The sequence below is a fragment of the Semicossyphus pulcher genome, unplaced genomic scaffold (assembly GCF_022749685.1).
Source record: "Semicossyphus pulcher isolate SPU_LCO1_2020_fin unplaced genomic scaffold, fSemPul1.0.p SCAF_6, whole genome shotgun sequence".
NCBI lineage: Eukaryota > Metazoa > Chordata > Actinopteri > Labriformes > Labridae > Semicossyphus > Semicossyphus pulcher.
Genome location: NW_027211737.1, coordinates 2,429,198 through 2,452,100, shown reverse-complemented (window position 1 = coordinate 2,452,100; position 22,903 = coordinate 2,429,198). Strand labels below are relative to the sequence as shown.

Genomic DNA, 22,903 nt, shown 5'->3' with positions numbered 1-22,903 from the left:
TGATAGCCTCAGCTGATCACTACTGGATCAGCTGTCAGTCGGCTTTAACAGGTGTTCTAGTCTGCAAATGTGTGTACTGTATAAATGCTAATAAAACACAGTTTTTTCTCTGTACTCTGTAACCTGTTAAACAAACACCTGCACATGAAGAAGCTGCAATGCAACAGTTTATACTGTCTGCTGGTTGGAACGATAATGACCTTTTAACCGGCATTACACTTTTATATTATTTATTGATTATTTATATTTATAATTTTGATATTAATTGCAAATCCATTACTTATTAAGTCTAAATACCATTTTGCATGAACAATGAAAATTGTTTATTAGGCTGATTTTTGGTGGGTGTGTGTGTTGGGGGTGGGGATCACGTCACGCTGATCAAACCTTACGCTAGTTTATTATCAGCCTCAGCCTCACATGTTTCTTTCTCCTGCTCTTTCTGAATATAATTTAATTCATAACAGAAGTTAACAGGGGAAATTGTCATGACTAGAGACCTTTTGCAACAGAAATGTAATAGAAATGAATGTTTTTGCTACTTTTGATGTTCAGACTAGCAATTAACAGATTTTTCGTTAGATAGTGACTCAGACAACAAATACAATCCACAGTTATACACTCTATTATGTTTACTTTATAAGAAGCTATGCTCAATATTTCATTTTAAAAACGTTCACAGGTGGTGAAAAACCAACCCTGTATACCGATTTATATCTGGTTGTAGTCACTTTCAAGGCTCCCTGTAGTGCCTGTTTTGAGGTCTACTTCTTCCACTCTTCAGTTTGAAACTCCAATGATGTTGCGAAGTTTCACCTCAGTCTGATCAGCTGCAGTGTTCAACCAATAACTGATATCCAATAAGGGGGCATGTCAACTTGTAAAAAACTTTGGTGCTGTTGTCATGTATCCTCTCTTATCGCTTTACAGAATTCCCTCCTTGATCCTCGGTCCTCCGAGCAGTGACAAGAGCTTTGGGGTGGTCCTCAATGTGGTGGGTCCGGAACTATTTCTGGTTTGAGCAAGGATCAATGAGCGAGGGAATATCAAATGAGAAACTTGAGACACAGGGCATCAATGTCTGTACAAAACTCCATGCTTATTCAGCAAATTTCAAGAAACCAAGCACGCTGAAATCGCGCGCGAGACCGTAGTTGTTGCAGGAAGAAGGAGAGAGGAGTGAGAGAAGACGAAGACGAAGAGGGAGAGAGGATCTTCAGCCATGACAATCTTTTTTTTTAGATAGCACTGAGCAACGCTTTCTGTACTCCAACACAACAAACGCCACTTCTCCCTCTTCGTCTTCTCTCACTCCTCTCTCCTTCTTCCTGCAACAACTAAGGTCTCATGTGAGACTTCTCCGTGAGCGAAAATTGGTTACAGACAACAACAGAGAGCATAAGGCAAAGTATCATGGCTGCCACAGTGTTGTCAGACACAAACGATCTGAGCCTGTCAGTAGCAAAAACAAGCGCTTTTAGTGGCTGTATATTGGCGTATGCCCGGTGCCCCGTTTAGTTACATTGAATCTCATTTGGCGGCTGCCGGCTGGTGCTCCCTCCCTGAATACTGGAACGATTTCAGTAATTGTTGTCTCCACTAGTCACTTACACACAAACACATGGGAAATAGGTTATAAGTTATCCTTTAAGCTAAGTGCATCTAATCTTTCATCAAGATATGATAGCTTTATCAAACTGCTTAATGGATGCCTTTTAAACCTGCTAGACATTATAAACATGCGTATGCAAGCTTGACACGTTACAGGTTTTAAATAAAAAGTCCTAGGGAACAATTCATATTTTTGCAGTGTAAAGTGAAACTGTGATGCAGTGAATGTAAAGAACAACCTGATTTTGAGACAGTGAGAGCAAAGTGACAAGTGAGGTACTGGGGGCACCTAAGCCCTACAATTTACATGGTTTACATCTCATTGAAAATCCAGAAGCATTCCATGTGTCACATCTGCATGCATGCCAGAGTCACCTCATCTGTTGCAGAATCACCTAGGGCTACCTACAGTAATCTTCCAATAGATAAACCCTTAGGCAGTCAGTCAGGATTTTCAAATTAAGGTTTATCCCCACAGGATGTTTGACATTACCAGCCACTTTATACTTTTTGACACCAAAGTGACGAGGACAGGGACTCCTGTGTGGGGAGTTTCCAGACTAGCTTGTGAACTTTAAGCAAAATACATAATTAAAGATCAAAGTAAATGCATCAAAGATGTGCACTGTGACCTCCCTGCAGGAGAAAATGTGTTTGTTAAAAACCAAGCCTCACGTCTACCATGATAAATGGCATCACTCCATACACCCTCGGCTGGAGAGGCAGCATGCGGTAATAAGAACACAGTAAGTAGTGTCATTCATCCTGTGCTGGGAAGAGCACGACATACCAAGAGTAGCACTATTCTGTAAATAAAGTGCACCTTCCAGTTATACTGAAAGGTCCCTGCATACAAGGTAATAGACTGTGGTCATTTCAGATGTTTCTGCTCATTCCTTTCTATGGTTTCTTGATGCATTTTGTTATGTGTTATTCATAAGAAACATTTATATAAGCATGGCTGTAGCCCTGACGTGAAGCACTCCAACTAAGGCCATGAGCACATGTTTTTCTAAATATAACATTAGAAAAGAAGACTGTCGTGTTTGCAGAGCTGAGCGGTGAAAAAATTACAGTTAGACTAAGACTGAAAAAAAAACGTGTGACTCAGGTGATCTTTCTGTTTTAGTAATGAATGTAATCAAATTATATGATTGCTTAATTTATTTCATTATTTTCCATAACAGAGACTTTTGTTTTTCTTAGATACTCTGTATAGTACAAATTGTAAACAAGAATGTTGATACAGGACTATTCTTTTAAACCCTAAATGTGCATGTTTTTTCACTTCCTACAGTATCTGCACATTTTAAATGGGTAAGAGAGTATGATTATGACACTACTTATCAAGACAGAGACATCAGAAAGAGATGATGTGTGATACGGCAGTTGGAACTAATTAGACCAGGTCCTTCATTTTTAAATAATTCTATATACTGATTATATATATATATATATATATATATATATATATATTTTTTTTTTTTTAATCCATGGGTACATCTCAAACTTCTGTTTCATCATTTCTAGTTTTGCATAGTTTTTATGGTGCCAAGTTCCAAAATGCAAAAAAATTGCCTTTAAAAAAAACACTGGGCTCAAGGGGATTGAAGCAGTACAAGGCAGCCATTTATTTCCACCTAAATACATTCGAACATCAATTGTTCATATATTTGAGGGTTACATTTGTAACGATCTGCATAGACAAAGGTGAAACCAAAAGCACGACAACAGACTAAGAATCAAAAATAGAAAATATTTATTTACCATAAATTCAAATAAACAAAGCACAAGAAATAACAAGAAAGCCTGAACTCACCCTGTTATCACAACCTGACTTCTGGTAACCGAAATTCTCACAAGAAAGAAAAATCACTCTTTAAAAGAGGAAAATCTAATCAGGAAACAAAACAACTATTCTAATAAAGAAATGAAAATCACTCTGAAGAGAGGAAATCTAGACTTAATAAATAAACAAAGAAAATCTCAAAACTGGCAAAAATGCAGAAACAAAAATAGTCTAACTAACTAGAACTCTCACCGATCTGACTTGGAACATGAAACGGGAACACGGAACATGGATCAAGGGAATTGCTGGAACGACTGACATGAAGACAAGTACGAACTGGCACAGGACAAAGGGAGACGCCACAATTTAAACATGAGGAAGGGAATGACAGGTGAAACCGATTAGGGAGGGGCCAGACAATCACCAGACGCTGGAAACACAGAGGCAGGAAGTAAAGTGATCTGAAACAAGAGGGAACAGGTTACTTTCAAAATAAAACAGGAAATGACAAAAACATGAAAGAACGAGACAAAAATGTTAACTTAACTAAAGGAAAGAAACAAGACATGACAACATTATCATTATGTGATGATGCCCTTTTGAAGCCCTGGCAGATTTTTGTTCATCACAAAAAAAATTTAATTCTGAGGGATTTCTACGGTGGCCCTGAAGTGCAAAACAAAAGCTACATTACAGCTATTTAGGTGAATCCTGCAGTAAGCCTACACTATAAGTATCGTCAGATGGTAATGCTAGCTCATAGCTAATTAGCGTTACACCATGTTTAATGGTTTATGGGAAGTATTAACGCCAGTTTAAAACACATACAATTCTCTAACAAAGTAGTACTGGCTTTTTTTAATAAGTATCTAGCGGACTTTAGTAAGAGCAGGGACTCCGAGCAGAGCGCTGCAGACAGACAGTATTGTGTGTTCAAAGTGTAATCGGCGCAACACCTGTGTTTTACTCCGAGCAGAGCACTGCAGCCTTGGCTGCAGGGTGGTTGCCATCATTTAGGTTTCCAGGGCAAAATATGCAAGCTGTTGGTAACTTAACTCACCAGACAAACAAAAAACAACAACCAGTAAGTATTTTAAGTGGCTGGTGAAATTTGAATATTCACTAGCTGAAGGAGGACATAAAAGTTACATTTTGCCCCCTTGGTGGTTCAGCACGTGTTTTATTCTGAGTGGAGCAGTGCACTTGGTTGACCACTTTAAGTGGCGTGTGTGTGAGTGTGTGTGGGAGTAAGGCGGATTTAGGTATTGGCGTAATGGGCGGCATCTTGACAGGGGGCGAAATCACAAGCGCACGTAAAGGGGAAAAAAAAAACATTTGCGCGAATGCCCGGTGCTCGTTAACGCTCTGGCTACAGATCCGGTCTGGTAATGGAACAAACGTTACACCCGCAGTGCACCACGGATGTGTGCTGACAGGAAGGATACAGTAAGGTTTAGTTTCCAAAAGTTACAGTTATCAGGCTGGTCACACACTGGTTAAACACACATTTGAACATGTTAGAAATGGTAGAAGACAAAACGTATAGGTAACGCATCTGCAGCCCACAGGTCTGTTTGTATTTATTTAATTCAGAAACTCGTCCCTCCACCCGCTCTCTGCCTTTGCATGAAGGATCAGAGTCGCTGAACCAAAAGTGATAGAAGCAGATCCAGACTTTTTTCACTGAGGTGGCCGATCTGGGGCAATGACTTATGCAGGGGGGTATTTTTTTCCCCCTTCCTATCTTCACTAATTATATGTAGCCTACTTTGACTGCTAACAATAAAGTATGTTAAAGCTCCTGTCAGAAGTTTTTCTCTGTTTATGAAACAGATAATCTATATGAGGTATAAAAGCAAACCACATCAGAAACCATATTGATTATTTCTATGAAGTTCTTCTTATAATGTGTAAAACTACTGGTGCATGCTGCCTTTGTTTACAAATGTAAAGTGAGTGATAAATATGACATAAATAAAGCAGGATTGTATCACTCCCCTGGGGCACAAATTTAGCTTTTTTTGTATTTATTTTGTATTTGTAATTTTTCAACGTAAAGAATGTAACATGTTTTACTATGATACTACTGTCAGTGGTTACAGGGGTAATGTACATTGGAATTGTGTTATAGCCTATATTTTAACTTAACAGTTAGAATACTAAATTGCTGCGTATTTGTGATGATGCACTTGAAATGATGTAGGGGAGACCGGGGCATCTTGTCACACGGGCAAGTTGTCACATTGTTAATATTTTCACCATAAGAGGCACTACTTAAAAGTTGAATACACGTTTTGTGCATCTACTTGGTCTGATGTCATATCCTTTCTTTGACAAGCAAAGCACACTGTTAACCAAGGTGAGGACTGATTTACCATTTTTCACATTCTAAAGTCAAAAAATTGAACTTGACATTTTTTGTTATGATCTTCTTCAAGTTAAAAATCCTCACAATTATATATTTGTACTTGGTCGAGAATAAAGTGTCTTGTTATAGTTTTGCTAATGAACTGCTTTAGGCTAGCTTTAAGATATAGCAAACAATAGCCAACATGCTGGTTTGGGGCAACTTGTCTCAGTGATTTTTGGGGCAAGTTATCTCATGTGACAACTTGCCCTAAAAATCACTGAGACAAGTTGCCAGTATACATAGACAGTGAGTCTGCTTGTCAACTGTTGTCATTTGTCATTTTGAATTTTGTGAATGTGTTTTTTAAAAAAGGAAGCAAGGAAGCAAGGAAGGAAGGAAGGAAGGAAGGAAGGAAGGGAGAAGAGATGGTCAGGAATTATATTTTACTCCAGTGAAGGAGGCACTTCTTGCCTGTGCCTGCCTTTTACCTTTTTACAAGGTAAAAGAGTAAAATGCAGGCACAAGGTAAAGAGAAGTATCTATTCCAAAAGAAATGTGGGGGAACCGAATCTAAAAATCTATAATCTATCTAAAAACAAATCTAAAACACCAAAGAAGGCAGGTATGAAAGGAAAGACTCCAGGTGTATCTTCATCCAGTGAAGATGAGTGCCTGTGCCTTGTTTGTGTGGAGCCATTTGCAAACAGCCGTCCAAGATAGACTGGGGTCGCAGTGCCACGGCCATGTTCCAGGATTGATTTAAGTTCAATAATTAATCAATCTTTTTTCTGTAGCTGGATTTAATTTTGAGTTTGAAGTAAAAAAATAACCCAACAATCAATTGGTTCTTTTTTTATTTGCTGAAAAATCTAGTGTGACATCCTACCCCACATAGTGTGACAACTTACCCGCTGATGGGGCAAGGTGTCACATGTGCACACTCACTATTTATATAACTATAACTCTGTACTGAAATAAGATATGAAAATGAAATGATTACATAAAATATGTCAGAGACTTTGTTCTTTCGATTGGTATGCAGTTTTTAACACTATGATGTATTGATCCCAAGATATATAAAAGAGTATGAAAAGTGTGACAAGATGCCCCGGTCTCCCCTACAAGGAAAGGAAACAAAGTGTGCTGGGTAGCGTTTGCTATTGATTGTAGATCTTGTTGAAAAGGAGGGTTTGTGGCAGTTATGGAATCATAAACTCATACTGCTTCCCAAATAAATAAAGATATAATAAAGATATTGCAGTTTATAATTATGAATTTATAACACAACACAAATGCCAAGAAATCCGGATAATTCAGGGCCAGCGTGGCTTCCTTTAACACTAAAGTGAAACTGTTGGCTGAAAGAGAAAAAACATCTATTGTTGTATTAAAAACAACCGTACCTTGTTAGACTTATTTCTACTGCATTACAGTTGTCAGGAAGGTTTGATTGAGTCGGCCTACCCTTCGGTCCCCTCCTCTCCGCCTCTCTCTCCCTGCCATTGGTTAGCGCGAGACAGGCTCCGGGATGATGATGCCAGGAAAGGGAGGTAAAGTCGGAGCGCACGTCTCCCATGCTGCGCACACATGCACAGAAAAAGTGAAGTAAAGATGCTTCTTCCCTTTCGATCAAGAGTCCAGCCCGTAAGCATTTCACTTCTTCTTCTTCTCTCCTCCCTGAACCCAAATATGTGCCCTTCTCTGGTTTGCTGAAGGAACTTGCGCCATCTGTGTTAGTCCAGTTCGGGGGAGGCGAGTGGAGGCATCAAAGATCCGGAGCACCTTCATCCCGATAGCTATTCCGTGGAGAGCTACGCGTCGGTATGGATGGGCTGACAAAAGGACGTTACCTCTCCATGACGGGCCTCCTGCTTCTTGTTTACTGCGCAGCATTCGTGATCTCTAAAGGTAAGCACAGCGAGCGTGTGCATGCATGGGTAATTTCAGTGTCACTCGCATTGAAGTGCTTTTACCCAGTGTGTGAAATAAGCACAATTTCTTCTTGTGCCACCCTCGTGGTTACGCACCACTTGTCACGTTTCTATCTAGTTTGAAAAGATATTGTATTTTTCTGAAGGTTTGCAAGTTTTACACTATATGTACATCGAATTTTCTGTCTTTTTTTATTCATCGACTTCTGGTCGCTGTTTGGGCTTTCTCTTTCTCAATGCGCAGCAGAGCTTCAGGTATTGATTCATCAAGACATAGCTCACAGTGACAAGTTCCCACAGTGTTTATATTTTCCATATACCTCCCCAGATTGATGTTAATTGTCCCATTTTCACTCACTTCATGCAGTCCTCACTGAATTCTATTATGACCGCGCTGACTTCAGGGGCAGGTTCGCCTGTGCAACAGGCATGTCAACGCATATTTTCTTCTCTGGGAGTTACTGTACTGGTTCTGTGGACGTCCTCTCTGCATGTATAAAACGACCCACACCCTGATGTAGCCTAATGGTTCAGGAAAAGTTAGTATGTGTGGGCACAGATCCATGCATTAATGTTTTGAACATAAGAAAAGGATTTTGCCACTGCTGCACCAAAAACTATTTTTGTTAGAAGAAGAAAAGCCCTCAGTGAATGTCATTAAAGCCATGAGCCCTCTAAAGCTGTGCCCATTAAATCATGTAGCCTACCCATGTGGCTTAAGAAAATATTTCACAAATATTCTGTTGGTAAGAATACAGGTGGATGTGGGGTGACTGTGAGTTGATCAGACATTAGTTCCATTATTTTCTATATTTTTATCCCAGAACATTTTTCCAATTTTGTAAACAAGTGACATAAGTACAGAGGTTTTAGTTCCAGTGTTAGTCAAATGTTGCAGTGCAAGCCTTCAGCTTCACAAGAACATGTTTGCTTTTCAGTCATCCCTTTGTGGCTGTGCTGATCTTATGCATTTAAACCAGTGTCCCATCATTGGCGCTTAAGCAATGTAGCGCTTATAGTCTACATTAATGTAACATTCACCCTGTCATGCATTCATACACTGATGGAAGAGGCTGCTATGCAAAGTACCATTCTGACCATCAAAATCTAACTAACCACATTTATACACACATGCACACGCTGATGGCTGTGCCTTTGGACTACAGGAGCTGGAGATCAAATCGCCAACCTTTCGATTAGAAGACGCTGGGCACTATCACTAAGCAACAGCCACATAGCACCCCTCACAGCTAGATTTTTTATTTTTAGAAACATCTTTATAAGAACTGTTTAAGTTCTGTTCACATGCCAAAAGCAATTAATTCGTCAAATCCTCTGAAAAACATTTTTCTTCAGACCCTACCTGGTCAGATCTTTTGGCCCCTCTGATAAAAAAAAATTCAAGTCTCAAGCCTAACCCTTGATGATATAATCTAGGTTATCTGATGACATCATCAGAGTAATCTCTTTTCACTCTCCACGATTTCACAAGAGAAACAAAGAAAGAAATAGTTTTAAAGGACACATCAATTATTTAGTTACTTTTTAGATTAAACATTTAAACTTCTGTGAAATGTCAGAAAATAGTACAAATATAATGTTTAATATCCCAGAGCCCAGAGTGGTATCTTTTTATCTTCATGTTTTGTCTGAGAATCAATCAATCAAGTTTACTTTGAATGACAGATACAAGCAGAAAACCCTTGAATTTGAGAAGACAAATTCAGAGAATGTTATAATTTCCAACGATTGATAATAAATAAAATAAGTTGATTATCAAATGATTAAACTGATTAACATAACATCAATTCATTAACTAATCATTTTACTTAATGCACTCTGAGTTCTTGTTTCAACTCTGCGTGGATCAAAGTGGTATTTCCAGCTGTCTCCAGCTCCTCATATTCTGCACAAACGCCTTCCATGATGTTGTTTCTCTGACAGTTACATCAGTCTCAGAGGCCATAAAAGTAGCAAAAGGTGTCACATGGGCGTTTTCCCCCAAGATTGACTCCATGAACCAAACAGCAGCAAAAACAGCGGTCTGGCCGCTGCGGGACTTGACAGTACTAGCTTGTACTCAACGAGATTTAAGATCTTATGGATCAACAGAGATGTTCGCAGGGCACTCTTGGCTGGGAGCGGTACTCATGTGAGGGGTCAGGAAGGAGGGCTACTCCTGTGTAACACGGATGTGTGTAAGCATAGTGTGGCCCAGGGGAAGCTTTAAAAGGCTTTTCAGGGGCGCTGTTTAGCTCAGTCGGTAGAGCAGGCACCCCATGTACAGAGGCTACAGTCCTCGTCACACTGATCGCAGGTTCGACTCCCACTCGTCTGCCGATCACTTGGTGCATGTCATCCCCCACTCTCTACTCCCAACATTTCCTGTCTATCTTCAGCTGTCCTATAAATAACGCCAAAGGCCAAAAAAATTATCTTAAAAAAAAAAGGCTTTTCAATTGTGTTGCGCAATACTGGCTAGAAAACCCATAAGGGATATTTCAAGAAACAGCTTCCTGAGCGATTTAAGACTTAGAGTATATACCATCCACAATATAATATGTATGTATGTAATACCCCTTATAATCTGGGTCCTGATGTGGGTGTTGTTGATTTAATTTGACATACAAGTGTATTTATTATGTACTTTATTATGTTTTGCCATTGGTAATGAATTTAAAGAGCAGCTCTATTTTCAGTAAAAAAATAATATGCAAGGGGATTATTTGACATTTAATTGAGATTTATTCATTTGCTAGACAGCTCTGCTGTAATTTCTAATGTTATATATGATAACAAGCAGGGCTTGATGTTTATGGTCAAAATGATAATCACAATTATTTTGATCAATATTGAGATCACAATCATTTTTTAATGTAGTTTTATATTTAACTGCTTTCAGTTCTATTTTGTGCCGCATTCCGGCTCATGTACACATTTTGCATCAAGCTAAAACTTTTTCTTTAGAATTTGGTGCATCTTCTAAAGCCTAGGTCCCCAATTCTGGGCCCAGCTGTCGTCATCTCCAGACCCGGACCTATTTACAGTTTTCACAAGCGCATCTATTTTAACCTGCGCAGGTTTTCCTTTTTTGTCTTGCAGTAGTGATTTGGGGGTCAAGGAAACTCAGAGCCCAATGCATCCGTTGTAATTCATCTGACTGAGTCAGCTGACAGGAGAGTTACAGAGACACTTTGGGCAAAAATAAGTGAGCCAGGGAAAAGTAGACATGGCATGCTCTAAAATGAGAAAAGTAGACAGAGAAAACCGAGCTTTTAAGACTGGACGGACACGTATATGTTCCGTGACTGTGGCGATTATTAAATGCGGACACTGTCTGACACTGTTACTCCGTTTGTCTCTGTTAACAGAGACTCCAGGCTGCAGTTCAGTTGAAACACTTCACTGACCAGTTTTCCTCTTGTGTCTGCACTTCTGTTCTAATATGTACCGGTATGTGCCCTCTCTCTCTCCCCCTCGCTCTCTCCAGCAGTTCGTCAGTGTACAGTGCATTTAAATATTATTTATTTCATAGTCATTGCCTGTTTTAAAACTCACCATGAGAAAAACTAAAACTAAAACTAACTGCAGCTGCTTTTCGGCAAAACATAAAATAGAATTTGGCCAACATAAAATAAAATATAAGGTGAATCCTCCTATTATGGTCAAATCTTGATAATTCTGTCAGGAGGCAGAGAGATAGCAGCTTCAGTGAAGAGGTAAAGCTGTCTCTCTCTTTCCTTTGATTTCTGCATGGACAACATTATACTACCATGTGAATATGGCTCTTTAAATCCTGCTAGAATGTGAAGTACCAGACATTTATCATTTGAATTATTTGTTTTCATTTACAAAAGTAAAGACACTTCCTTCACAAACTGGGGCATAAAATAAACCAAAATACAGGAAATAAAGGTTTTAACACTTATAGTTTCCTGTGGGAGAACCCCAAGACCCCCCAACATACAAACACACACTATATTTCCGTACCAATATTGAAGTATCCATTATTATTATTGTGAAATTATGAGAGCTCTGTGTAAAAGTTATAAGCATTGTTGTGAAAATTATTTAGCCGAATTGTATTTTCTTCATTTGATTTGACAGACGTTCAAAATGTATAAATGTATGGTTCTGAATCATAACGCATGCCAGACATAATGATGTTCCGGACCTTTGCTGGAGAAAAATGTCTTTAAGTGGACCTCTTTCAAGTTTAATTGAGTACCCTTGTTCTAAAGGCAAAATGCAATGCAAATTGCATTGGTAATTTCGGTCTGTCTTTGCGAGCTTGGTGGATAGGGTGTTGTGCTGTACAATGTCTCTGTTAAGGATGTCTGACTTGATGCTGGACAAGGACAGGGAGTAGCAACGTTATTCCTCTTGGCCTTCATACACTCATGTATGCATGATCATGCTGCACTTTGTGGTGTTTTTCAGGTGGTTGAACATGTTAGTTGCGTTGCATTGTGGTACAGACACAGGTTTCATGTACTCTTTGCATATTATTTTTTCTTGTTTAACACTTGCCCTAAACCTGGAATACCTCCAAACAACTGATGACGAGCCGTTTTGGGGGACCGGTTTTTTCGGTTTAACAAGTGACTTACTCTCTTCCTGTTTTAGCGTAACAACAAGCAGCGTTCAAAACACAGCTGCACAAACAACACTTCGAAGACATAACAAGTATATTTTAAGATTATAATGAAAAACAATAGAGAGGCATTCACGAGCACAGCTACATATTCTCTTCCCGTTTTCAACTGCTGCTGTAACTACCGTAACCACAGACACATTCAGCTGAAAGTCTCCAGTTAACACGGTCACTCGTTGAAGCAACCCCGGTCTCTGTTGTAAAACTCTTCCACTCTAAACTGCTGCTGCAAGGTAGTTGCTCATGACATGACATGCCAGCTACCCCAAATGTGAAGCCAAAACCTTGTGGTTTATTTGATATGCAGCAGAGTTTTCTACAGGTGGAGCATGCATTTTTAACATCAACATTGCTGTCAATCAATGATTTAATTGTGGGAAGCCAAAATCATGATTGGGATTAATATTCGATCAATTGTGCAGCCCTAATTACAAGAACATGTTTTCAAAAGTATGGAGCTGCTAGTGTTCTGGATAGACATTAGCAGCAAACAGCATCTCCTGCCTCTACAGATGCACAATTGTGTAAAGTGTGGCTAGAGCAACCATCACCACATGGCATGTGATGCTTGTCCTTCTGCTCTCTGTTGCTGCAACCTCATTTGACATGTGGACTTGTCTACTCTCCCAAGGCCTAAGTTCACCCTTGACCTTGAGCTGCAGATGGTTCCTCTGTATTCTTCTCTAGGTTTGGCGGAAAAAAAAAAGAAACAAAAAATAGAGATAACAGTTGAAAAGATTCATAAAACTGGCTTTTTTTCTAGAAAAAAATATAAATCTCAAGGTTTTTTTTTATTTTGCTGTTTCATGAAAACAGACCAGGGTCAAATCTGTTATATTCCCTCAGAGGAAGTAAAGGGGCTCTTATATTTTCCCTGCCATTCATAGCAAGAATCATCATAGTCAGGCCGCTGTAGGTGACAATGTGTGCAATTCAGTACCCAGATTTACATTTAAATGAAACCAAATGGCTGTACATTCAGAAATTATTCACAGTAATGATGATAGTAATAAAAGCACAGTCTTTCATATTGGACTGGCTCCTCCTTGGGATTGCTGTTATTTGGGGACTTTACAGTTACAGTCTGTGAGTTATGTCTTTGCTATGTCAAGACTATTACCTTCACATCAATGAGTAGATTCATCAACATACTGCCTAAAAGGCTTAATGTAGTCAGCACTCAGCCCGGCAGCTCATTGGGTACTCCTGGCTGCATTCAACTTTTTCCAGCCACTGTATGTCATCTGTATCTGTCAGTTTATGCTGCAAAGGCCCCGACGCATTTAGAGCATCTTTACAGCCCGGCTCCAAACCTTTGTAGGTGGGATGAAGTGGGGAAATTGGAATTGTGAAGGCAAACCAGATTGGCAGTAAAAGTGGAGTGAAATTGAGTTCTCATCTGCAAGTTTACCGTTTTGCTCTGGTTTTGCCACTTTCAGCATGTGTTCATAGCAGGCAGCTGTTTTAGTGGGAAAGCTTGATTAGCTTACTGGCTGAACACCTACCCAGCACAAAATTGTCTTTCTTTGACTGACAACGTCAAGATACCTCTTTGCCTGACGGGCCCGTGGATTTGGGCTCCTAATAGCCATAAAGCAGTATGATATTCTTATTTTAGTATTATCAGCTGAAGTATTAAATTGTCAAAGAAGGGGAATTTCAAAGTAAAATTTTAAATAAAAGAAATCAGCATCATTCATTTTAGGGCTGCACAATTAATCGAATTTTAATCGTGATCACAATTTTGGCTGCCATGATTAAATTAACCTCATCGTCAGCGATATTGCCTTTTAAAATGCAGGCTCTGCTGCATATCTAATCAAGCACTTCTCAACCAGTAGTCAGCCAACCACCAGGGGGCGAACGCATGGTTAAGGCTTCATTAAGCTGCCTAAATAATTAACGAGCGAGCGCACCCTGCAGTGGCAGCCTCAAATCACTCGGTGGACTGTAAAGAGCGAGCCATGTCGAGAGAAGAAGGTACAGCAGCAATTAGAGATGAGGAGCACCATGGTGAGGAGCTAGTTTTGAAGAAAGTCACATAATTAATAAGCGACTGCTTTCTCAAGGATCTTTGAGATAAAAGGAAGGTTAGATATAGGTCTATAGTTAGCTAAGGTGCCTGAATCAAGGGTAAGTGGCTTAATTACAGTTGGTTAAAAAGACTGGGGTACATAGCCAGTCGATAAAGACATATTGATCATATCTAGTAAAGAAGTGCTAATTGAGGGAAAGACTTCCTTAAGCAGCTTGGTTGGAATCGGGTCTAAAAGACAGGTTGATGGTTTAGACAAAGACATCAGAGAATTTAGCTCAGGAAGGTCAATTGGAGAAAAACAGTCAAGGTAAACATCAGGTTTTTGAGCAGTTTCCAAAGATACATCTGCACCAGTTAACGGCATGAGGTTACAAATTTTGTCTCTAATCTTTAGGATTTTGTCCTTAAAGAAGCTCATGAAATCATCACTGCTGAGGCCTATAGGAATACTTGGCTCAGTGGAGCTGTGACTCTCTGTCAGCCTGGCTACAGTGCTGAAAAGGTACCTGGGATTGTTTTTATGTTCTTCTATGAGGGAGGAGTAGTAGACACCTCGAGCATGCCGTAGGGCCTTCCTGTATTTATTAAGACTATTTTGCCAGAGTAAACGAGACTCTTCTGTTTTGGTGGATCGCCACATTCTTTCAAATTTACGCCACATTTGCTTCAAGTTACGAGTTTCTGAGTCATACCATGGAGCTAGCCTCTGTCGTTTAATAATCTTCTTTTTTAAGGGGGCAATCGAGTCTAGAGTACTTCTCAGCAAACCTGCAGTACTATCAACAAACTGATCAAGCTGAGAGGGACTAACATTAGCATCAGAGCTTTCTGTAGTAAACAGATGTGGTAAAGGATTAAAAGCAGCTGGAATTGTTTCCTTAAATTTAGCTACAGTCCTATCAGACAAACATCTTGTGAGTACATTTTTGTTAACTGGAGAGTAGTCGGTTAATAGGACATCGAATGTTACTAAATAGTGATCTGATAAAAGAGGATTTTGTGGGAAGACAATTAAGTTTTCGGTTTCAAGGCCATAAGCTAGAACAAGGTGGAGGGTGTGTTTAAAGCGGTGAGTAGGCTGGTTTACACTTTGAGTGAAACCAATAGAGTCCAAAAGGGACATAAATGCCATGCTAAGACTATCATTATCAACATCTACATGAATATTGAAGTCCCCTACAATAATTATTTTATCTGAACTCAGGACTAAATCTGATAAAAACTCTGAGAATTAAGTTAGAAAATCAGAGTATGCGCCAGGAGGGCGGTATACTATCACAAATAAAACAGGCGTGAGGTGTGAAAAACTCAGAACAAGGCTTTCAAAAGAGCTGAAACTAAGTTTTGGTCTAGGGTTGATTAGAAGACTAGAACTGAAGATAGCTGCCACTCCACCACCTCGACCAGTGTCTCGAGGAGTATGAGTATTAAGATGACTGGGAGGAGTGGATTCATTTAAGCTGACATATTCTTCCTGACACAGCCAAGTCTCAGTTAAAGAGAGTAAATCAATATGATAATCTGATATCAGATCGTTCACTAATAGAGCTTTAGATGACAGGGATCTGATATTTAACAGACCACATTTAATTCTCATATTTTTTGGCATAACTTCGGTTGTTGTTTTAATTTGTATTAAATTTTTTATTTAAGTTTAAGTAACTCTAATAAAATGCCTGGGTTGGGTGCAGACACAGTCTCTGTAACATGAACATTGTGGCTGGGAAACTGCTCACAGGGAAGCTCAGAGGAGTGTGTAGGACTACAGCTCTGCCTCCTGGTCTCAACTCTGGTTTGTCAGGTTTTACGACTAACAAACTTAGCCATATTACGAGACAAAAGAGCTGCACCATCCAAAGTGGGATGAATGCCGTCTCTTCCGATCAGACCAGGCTTTCCCCAGAATGTCTGCCAGTTATCTATGAAGCCCACATCATTTGCTGGGCACCACCTCATAAATGCGACCCTGCACCGGGCAACACCGTATCCATCTACCTCCCAAAGACACGCTGTTATAACAGACCACGCAATATCGTTTAATTTAGCCAAAGACATGTGTCCAATAAATACAGTGAGCAACGAGGGCTTCAGAAAAATGGTCAAAACACTGGACAAGAAATATGTGATCCCCTCACGCAATTATTTCTCCAAAGTGGCATTACCTACACTGTATGAAAAATCTCGGGGGGAAATAGAAAGGGAAATCACAACTGTCCCGTTCTTTGCAACCACCTATGGTCAAGCAGAACAATGGAGCCATAATGTCCTTGACAATTCATTATATTGACGGGGATTTTCAAATGAAAAGTCGGTGCTTACAGACTTCATTTTTCCCACAAGACCACACAGGAGAAGCTATAGCCCAGGAACTGCGAGAGGCACTGGCTTCTTGGAGCAGGCAGGCAATGATTGCAAGAGTCCTGGAGCAGCAGAGGGCCATTTCGCAAGTCTTATCCTGACCAAAAAGCAAGACACCTAATCCCAACATTGCAGGACACTGACATCCTGGAAGCCATCAACAAAGCCCTCCACCCTCTGATTAAGTTTACTGATGCACTGTCCAGTGAGAAGTATGTCAGTGTTTCTTTTGTGAAGCCAGTCCTCCACCTGTTCAGCTCCTCCATCCTCAAAGTAAGTGATGATGTTCGAGGCCTGACCAACACCATCAAAACCAAAGTCCTCACTTACTTGGAGGAAAAATACAAGGATCCTGAGACACACGAACTGCTAGACATGGCCTCTGCTCTCGATCCACGCTTCAAGCTGAGATAGGTCAGTGAGGACAAGGTTGCACCAATCCAGGCCAGACTCGTATCTGAGATGGCTGCCTTTAGATATTAACAACTAAGCTCCTTGAAGGAGCCTCTGTAGCAGATGATTATTACAAGTTAGATTTATATCTTTCGGTAGCCTATACATCATTCTGCAATAAATGTATACACTGCTAATTCATACTATGGTAGAATAATAGTGTGACCATTTACTCAATTATTTCTTTTGGCTTACATCTTTTATGTGGCTATTTGAATTAAGTACACCTAACCTTTACATATAATACAAGGCAAATATGGTACATATCTCTGTCTCCTCTCCTGTCATTACGGAGGCTAAGCTGTATTCCACTCTGGCTGCCACATCTGGGGGTCAAAATCTTGGGAACAGCAGTAATTGGTGGAAGGTGTCATGACCACTACACAATAAAAACGCTAGACTGTACAACTGACCTCAGCTACCTAAGCTCATTTCACTTTTTGTTTAAGCGTACTAGCATTAGCAGCATAACGTTAGCTTGCAAGCTCATAACTACATTGTAAGGTTTTAGCTCAAATGGCAGACCGTAGAAATAGCCATTTACCAAGCTGAATAAGTTACCAAGGTTCCTACAATAACTCCATACTGAGAAAATCCAAATAACATCTGACGAAATAATAGCTAGGATATGCATCATCACTCACCCCGTGTCCACCCTTTATCCTTCTGTAAACAGCGGTGATTCAGGGTGTTTCAAATTGGTCATGACAACTACATAATGCTGTTACACTCAAGGAATGACTATATATTTGACATGTTCTCATTTCAACATGAATAAACACAGCAGAAATTTAACGTTACATTAAGGACCCTTAATTTAGTCATTTGTTCTTTCTGGTGAAAAATGGAAAAGCAAAACTATGATAGCTTGAAATTTGCTTTTAAAGTATACAATACATTTATTTAATCAATTTATTTTCACTTCAAATATTTCCCAGTTTTCGGTATTGATACTCAAGTCACTGATAAAGATTGTTACGTAGTTCAAAGCTCCAAAAATATTATTATTAGCCATTGAGTTGAGATTAATAAATCACACAATTATCATTATTATATATCATTATACATTTAGTTCAATGTCTTCTCCTAAATATCAAAGGAAATGTGATGAGATGTCTGGTTATAAATGGTTACATTGCAAACAGAAACTGACTTTTTCAATGAGTAAATGTGTCCACCTCAGTTATATTTTTTCATTAACCCTTTATACTCGGTGCTTATAAAATCCACATCGGTTCTACAAAACAAAGACCCCGGCATGCTTCACATAGCAGGTCATTGAAGAAGGGATTTTATCAACTGCAAGCATAAATACGTTAGCACTGCCTTTGTAAAGTTTTTGAGGTAAGCACGCCAGCTCTTTCTTTGTTTGTACATTTCATTAACTGCATCAACAATGCTTTGCAGAAATATTTTCAAAAAGCCCTTAATAATGCCAAAGTATTGATTGTTATGAAAAAAATTATTTGAAACATTTATCTTGAACAAACAGTGAAGAAGGTATTCAGGTCAGTTTTGTACACCACTTGGTTATACATAGGTTTAATCTCCTGTTTTTTCTACAACACCTATTTATGTTCTTTTAAACCTAAGTCATAAAAATGTAACCATGGATTGTCTTTAGAAGTGAAAAATGAGGTGCTGTAATGAGATAGGTGCACGCAGCTGTACATGGACACTGTGAGGAATAAATAGAAGTAGTCCATCACAACCTTAAGGCCTTGAGTAATAAGCAACTCTTTGAGCTAAATGGAAAGTAGAATGGTAATTGCAGACAAAATGTTTTATAAACCATTTTATAGCTTCAGTGGCATCCAGAATATTCCACTTTATTCTACTTTCATCCGCCTAGGGAGAGGAGACAAACACATGTCCCTTATTCCAGAGAAGTGAAAAGGCACAAGTAAAAAAATACTAAGACAAATGCCAAGACAAGAATTAAGAGGCATAATGGATAACATAGTATTAAAAGTATAAAACCTTAAACCCGTGTCATTTCTCATAATCCTCATGAGCTGCTTCTGCTTTATAAAACACATCAAATGCAATAAAACACACGTCTGCACTAACTGTAAAAGCAGCATTTATTGGAAGAGCCTCTCAATTGCTCTTCTTCTGATGATAAAGTTGGTAGTGTCATGAGTTCTATTGTTTAGTTTTGTGTTTAATGTATTCTGGGTTCTTGTCATGATCTTCATCTTCAATTCATTTGTGTTTCCCTGTTTAGATATCATGTCCTGTGTTATTATTGTCACAGTCCTTAGTTTGGTTTTTAGTGTTCCCTGTTTTATTTTGTATTTCTTGTCCATTTATTTCATGTCTTGTTTTACTTCCTTCCTTTGTTTCTTTTCGCGCCTTTTTGATTGTGTGCCTTGCCATCATTGTTTTCACCTGTCTTGATTAGTCTCACCTGTCCCTGTTTACCCCGTCTTCCCCTGTTTCTTTGCCAGTTCATTGAGTCTATGTTCCGGATACCGTTGTTACCTGTTCTTCTTATGGATTTTCATCGTGGCTCTTTGTGGTTCTCCCTGAATTTTTACCTGGACTCTTACAGAGTAAGCCTTTTGTTTTGTCTTTTGTCAATTAAACGTATATATCTGATAGTCTGCATCTACTACTTCTAATCCTCTCCTGCCGACTCCTGCACCGTTGTTCCGGTCCATGCCCTGCCGACTCCTGCCCCTGTGTTACAGTCGGAGGCACTGCTGACGTCTGCCCATGTTTCAGCTGGCACCATGGCCGAATTCTGCTCCCCGGTTCCTAATGGCTCCCCGGCTCTAGTTGGCTCTCCAACAAACTCCTGCGTTCCAGTCGGCTCTTCAGGCTCTCAGCCTAAATCCCCTGACCTCAAGGCCCCAATTCCAGCCAGGCAGCGTCTGCCCCCAGTTCCAGCCGAGCGGTGTCGGCCCCATGTTCCTGCTCGAGAGGTCTCGTTGGGCCCAGTTCCTGTTCCGGCCCAGCCAGAGGTCTCATCGGGTCCAGTTCCTGTTCCGGCCCAGCCAGAGGTCTCGTCGGGTCCAGTTCCTGTTCTGGCCCAGCCAGAGGTCTCGTCAGGTCCAGATTCTGGTACTCCGTCGGCGTCCCTGCTGACACCTCCTCTGGTCCAGCCAGAGGATTCCCCTCCTGGTTCTCCTTCGGCGACCCGGCCGACACCTGCTCCTGGTTCCCCGTCGGCGGTCTGGCCGACACCCGCTCCTGGTTCCCCGTCGGTTCACCCGCACTTCCGGACCTTTTTCCCCTCTGGATGGCCCCCTGGTCGCCCTCCAGACCTGCTCTGGCCAGCCGCCTTGCCTCCAGGCATCCGCCAAAAGCACTGACTCTGCCCCTTAGCAGCCCCCAGGCTGCATAAATATTGAACTTTGAACCCCTGAACCCTAGCTTCTGAGCTTCCTTCCTTTGTTCCTTTTCCCACCTTTAGGATTGTGTACCTTGGCCATCATTGTTTTCACTTGTCTCGATTACTCTCACCTGTCCTTGTTTACCCCGTGTATATGAGTCTATGTTCGTGATACCGTTGTTACTTGTGGATTTTCATCGTGGCTCTTGTGTTTATCCCTGGATTTTTTCATACCTGGACTCTTACAGAGTAAGCCTTTTGTTTTGCCTTTTGTTAATTAAACTTATATATCTGATAGTCTGCCTCTGGGTCCTCTACTGTTTTTGTTTCAACCACAACCCTGAAAGGTAGCGTTGCTCTTTATCCAGACTTGTTATGTAACAATTGCATATAGGTGCCAAGTCTTTACATGCTTGCATTGCATTTCCACAAGATAAAGTGTTTTACTTCACAATCAAATAATACAAGTTCTAAAAAAATTAATGAATGGATGGAAAGTTCTGAGCGTGACAGCTCACGCTCATATACGATCCTTGTTTGCAGTCATCTGGTCTAAAACAGCTCTGTATATGGTTTGTCCACCTGCAGACTGACAATTGACCAACTGGTGGAAAACTAATTGCTTTAGTCGCCTTTAGTACGCTGCACTAACCTCGGGTAATTTAACACAGAGGGCGCAGCAAAGGATGTCTAGCTATCTTGCTTATCCAACGATGCATCTGGACCCCGGAGCAGCTATAGTCTTTTGCTCTGTGCTCACTTGAAAGAACAGCGTAATTGATTCTCTATTTACAAAACTATACACACTCAATGAAGAACAGGGTTTCTTAAGAGTTTTCATGGTATGGACATTGCAAACAGCTAAATTAATTAAGGTTTTTCGATTTATGGTTTCTTCCTTCATGGTAATATCAGTTGCACCAATGACCAGTTGTTGGTCCAAGTGTAATAAAGTGTTGCATCATTTTTTTGTGACTTGCTGCAGGGTCTTGTAGATTAAGATCTTTGTTAATGAAATAATGAAATGAATCAGTCACTATAGGAAAAAAACAGGTCCCCATGTCTTAAAAATAGTCTGAAGCAAAGCTTCTGCTGCACTCTAGATTCCAGAGGGGCCTCTATTTATTTGTTAATAAATTAACATACAGTTGGGTGACTTGTGACTGGGCGGCTGTGGCTCAGAGTCAGTAGTCTTTCAATTAGAAGGTCGGAGGTCCTACATCCCCAATGCAATGCAGTAACACAGTTTTTAAGACCTTGAGGGTTATTTTTTCTGTCTGTCAAACTCAGCATCCCCAGTTTGTAATGCAGGCTTTGTGTTGACTGACATCACCAGGGTTAATTTTTCAGATTTCAAAAATATCTCTGGGAAGCCAGTAGAGACATTATGCATCAGTAAATCTTCGTACCCACTGGCGAAGTTTTAGCTTCTGGGACTGGCTGCCCATATTTTGGGGTCTCTGATGAAGCCAGCTGATATAACACATATAGGATATCCTGGCCCAGGCTTCCTCTTCTTCTTGATGATCATTGTTTACAGTCGCAAGTACCTTGAGATGTGAACATGAAATGCATTCCACCTCTGTTGCTTTATGCACAGACCGTTATCCCTTAATGAAACATAAGCCTGATCTAATGCAATTGGTCATTATTTGTATGACTACAAATGGAAACAAGGGTGCTTCTGACACTGAATTCTGTTCCTTTGCCAAAAAATTCTACATTCATATGCGGATATAGAAATGATACAGTAATTTTAATCGTATAAATAGTACTTTTCATGATTAGGAAACCAATCATAATGATTAAAATGTCTGAAGTGCCCCTTAAAATAAGTATGTATGCTGGTACAGGGACTAATCACAATTGACTTTCATTCATTCTTCATGAGTCTTATGAGGGCTCCCATCCAGACACTTCGTGGGATTGCAGATGATCTTCTAATTTGATAAATGGAATATCCCTCCGTTGTTTAGCTTTCAGCAGTTCTGGTTTTGAACACTGAATAATGTTACTTTGTTGGTATTGTCCCCGATCAAATACCTCTAAAGGCCATGTTTGTCATAATTAGTTCCCTGCTTCTGGATGTAGTTAACTGTGCTCACAGAAGGAGAAAGGAGCTTAAATGTCATCTGCAGACTGGGTAGGAATACTCCGCAATTTGGCAAGGACATCCTGTGGGGCTCTCTTTGGTAGATGACGGCAACTTGAAGTAGTAATTGCTTTTTATCATCACTGGGGTTTGAAGCCAGAGTGAATGTAAATACGATCAAATGAGTTTCTGATGGTGGCCTGAGAGGCGAGGGAGGTGAAAAGTAATAAGAAGAAATAATATCATTCGGGAGAACAAAGTGCTGTGATTACATTTATTTCCACTGGCCT

At 40.1% G+C, this 22,903-nt stretch overlaps 1 protein-coding gene across 1 annotated transcript in view; it reads left to right on the top strand.

Annotated features, from left to right (window-relative positions):
* Positions 1-7,585: 7,585 nt before the first annotated feature.
* unc5db (unc-5 netrin receptor Db) overlaps positions 7,586-22,903 on the top strand; it is a 259,568-nt gene continuing 244,250 nt past the window's right edge. Inside the window, exon 1 of the mRNA XM_069682905.1 lies at positions 7,586-7,658. Within this exon, the coding sequence (XP_069539006.1) occupies positions 7,607-7,658 (52 nt within the window). The 5' untranslated portion in view covers positions 7,586-7,606. The remainder of the gene's footprint in view (positions 7,659-22,903) is intronic.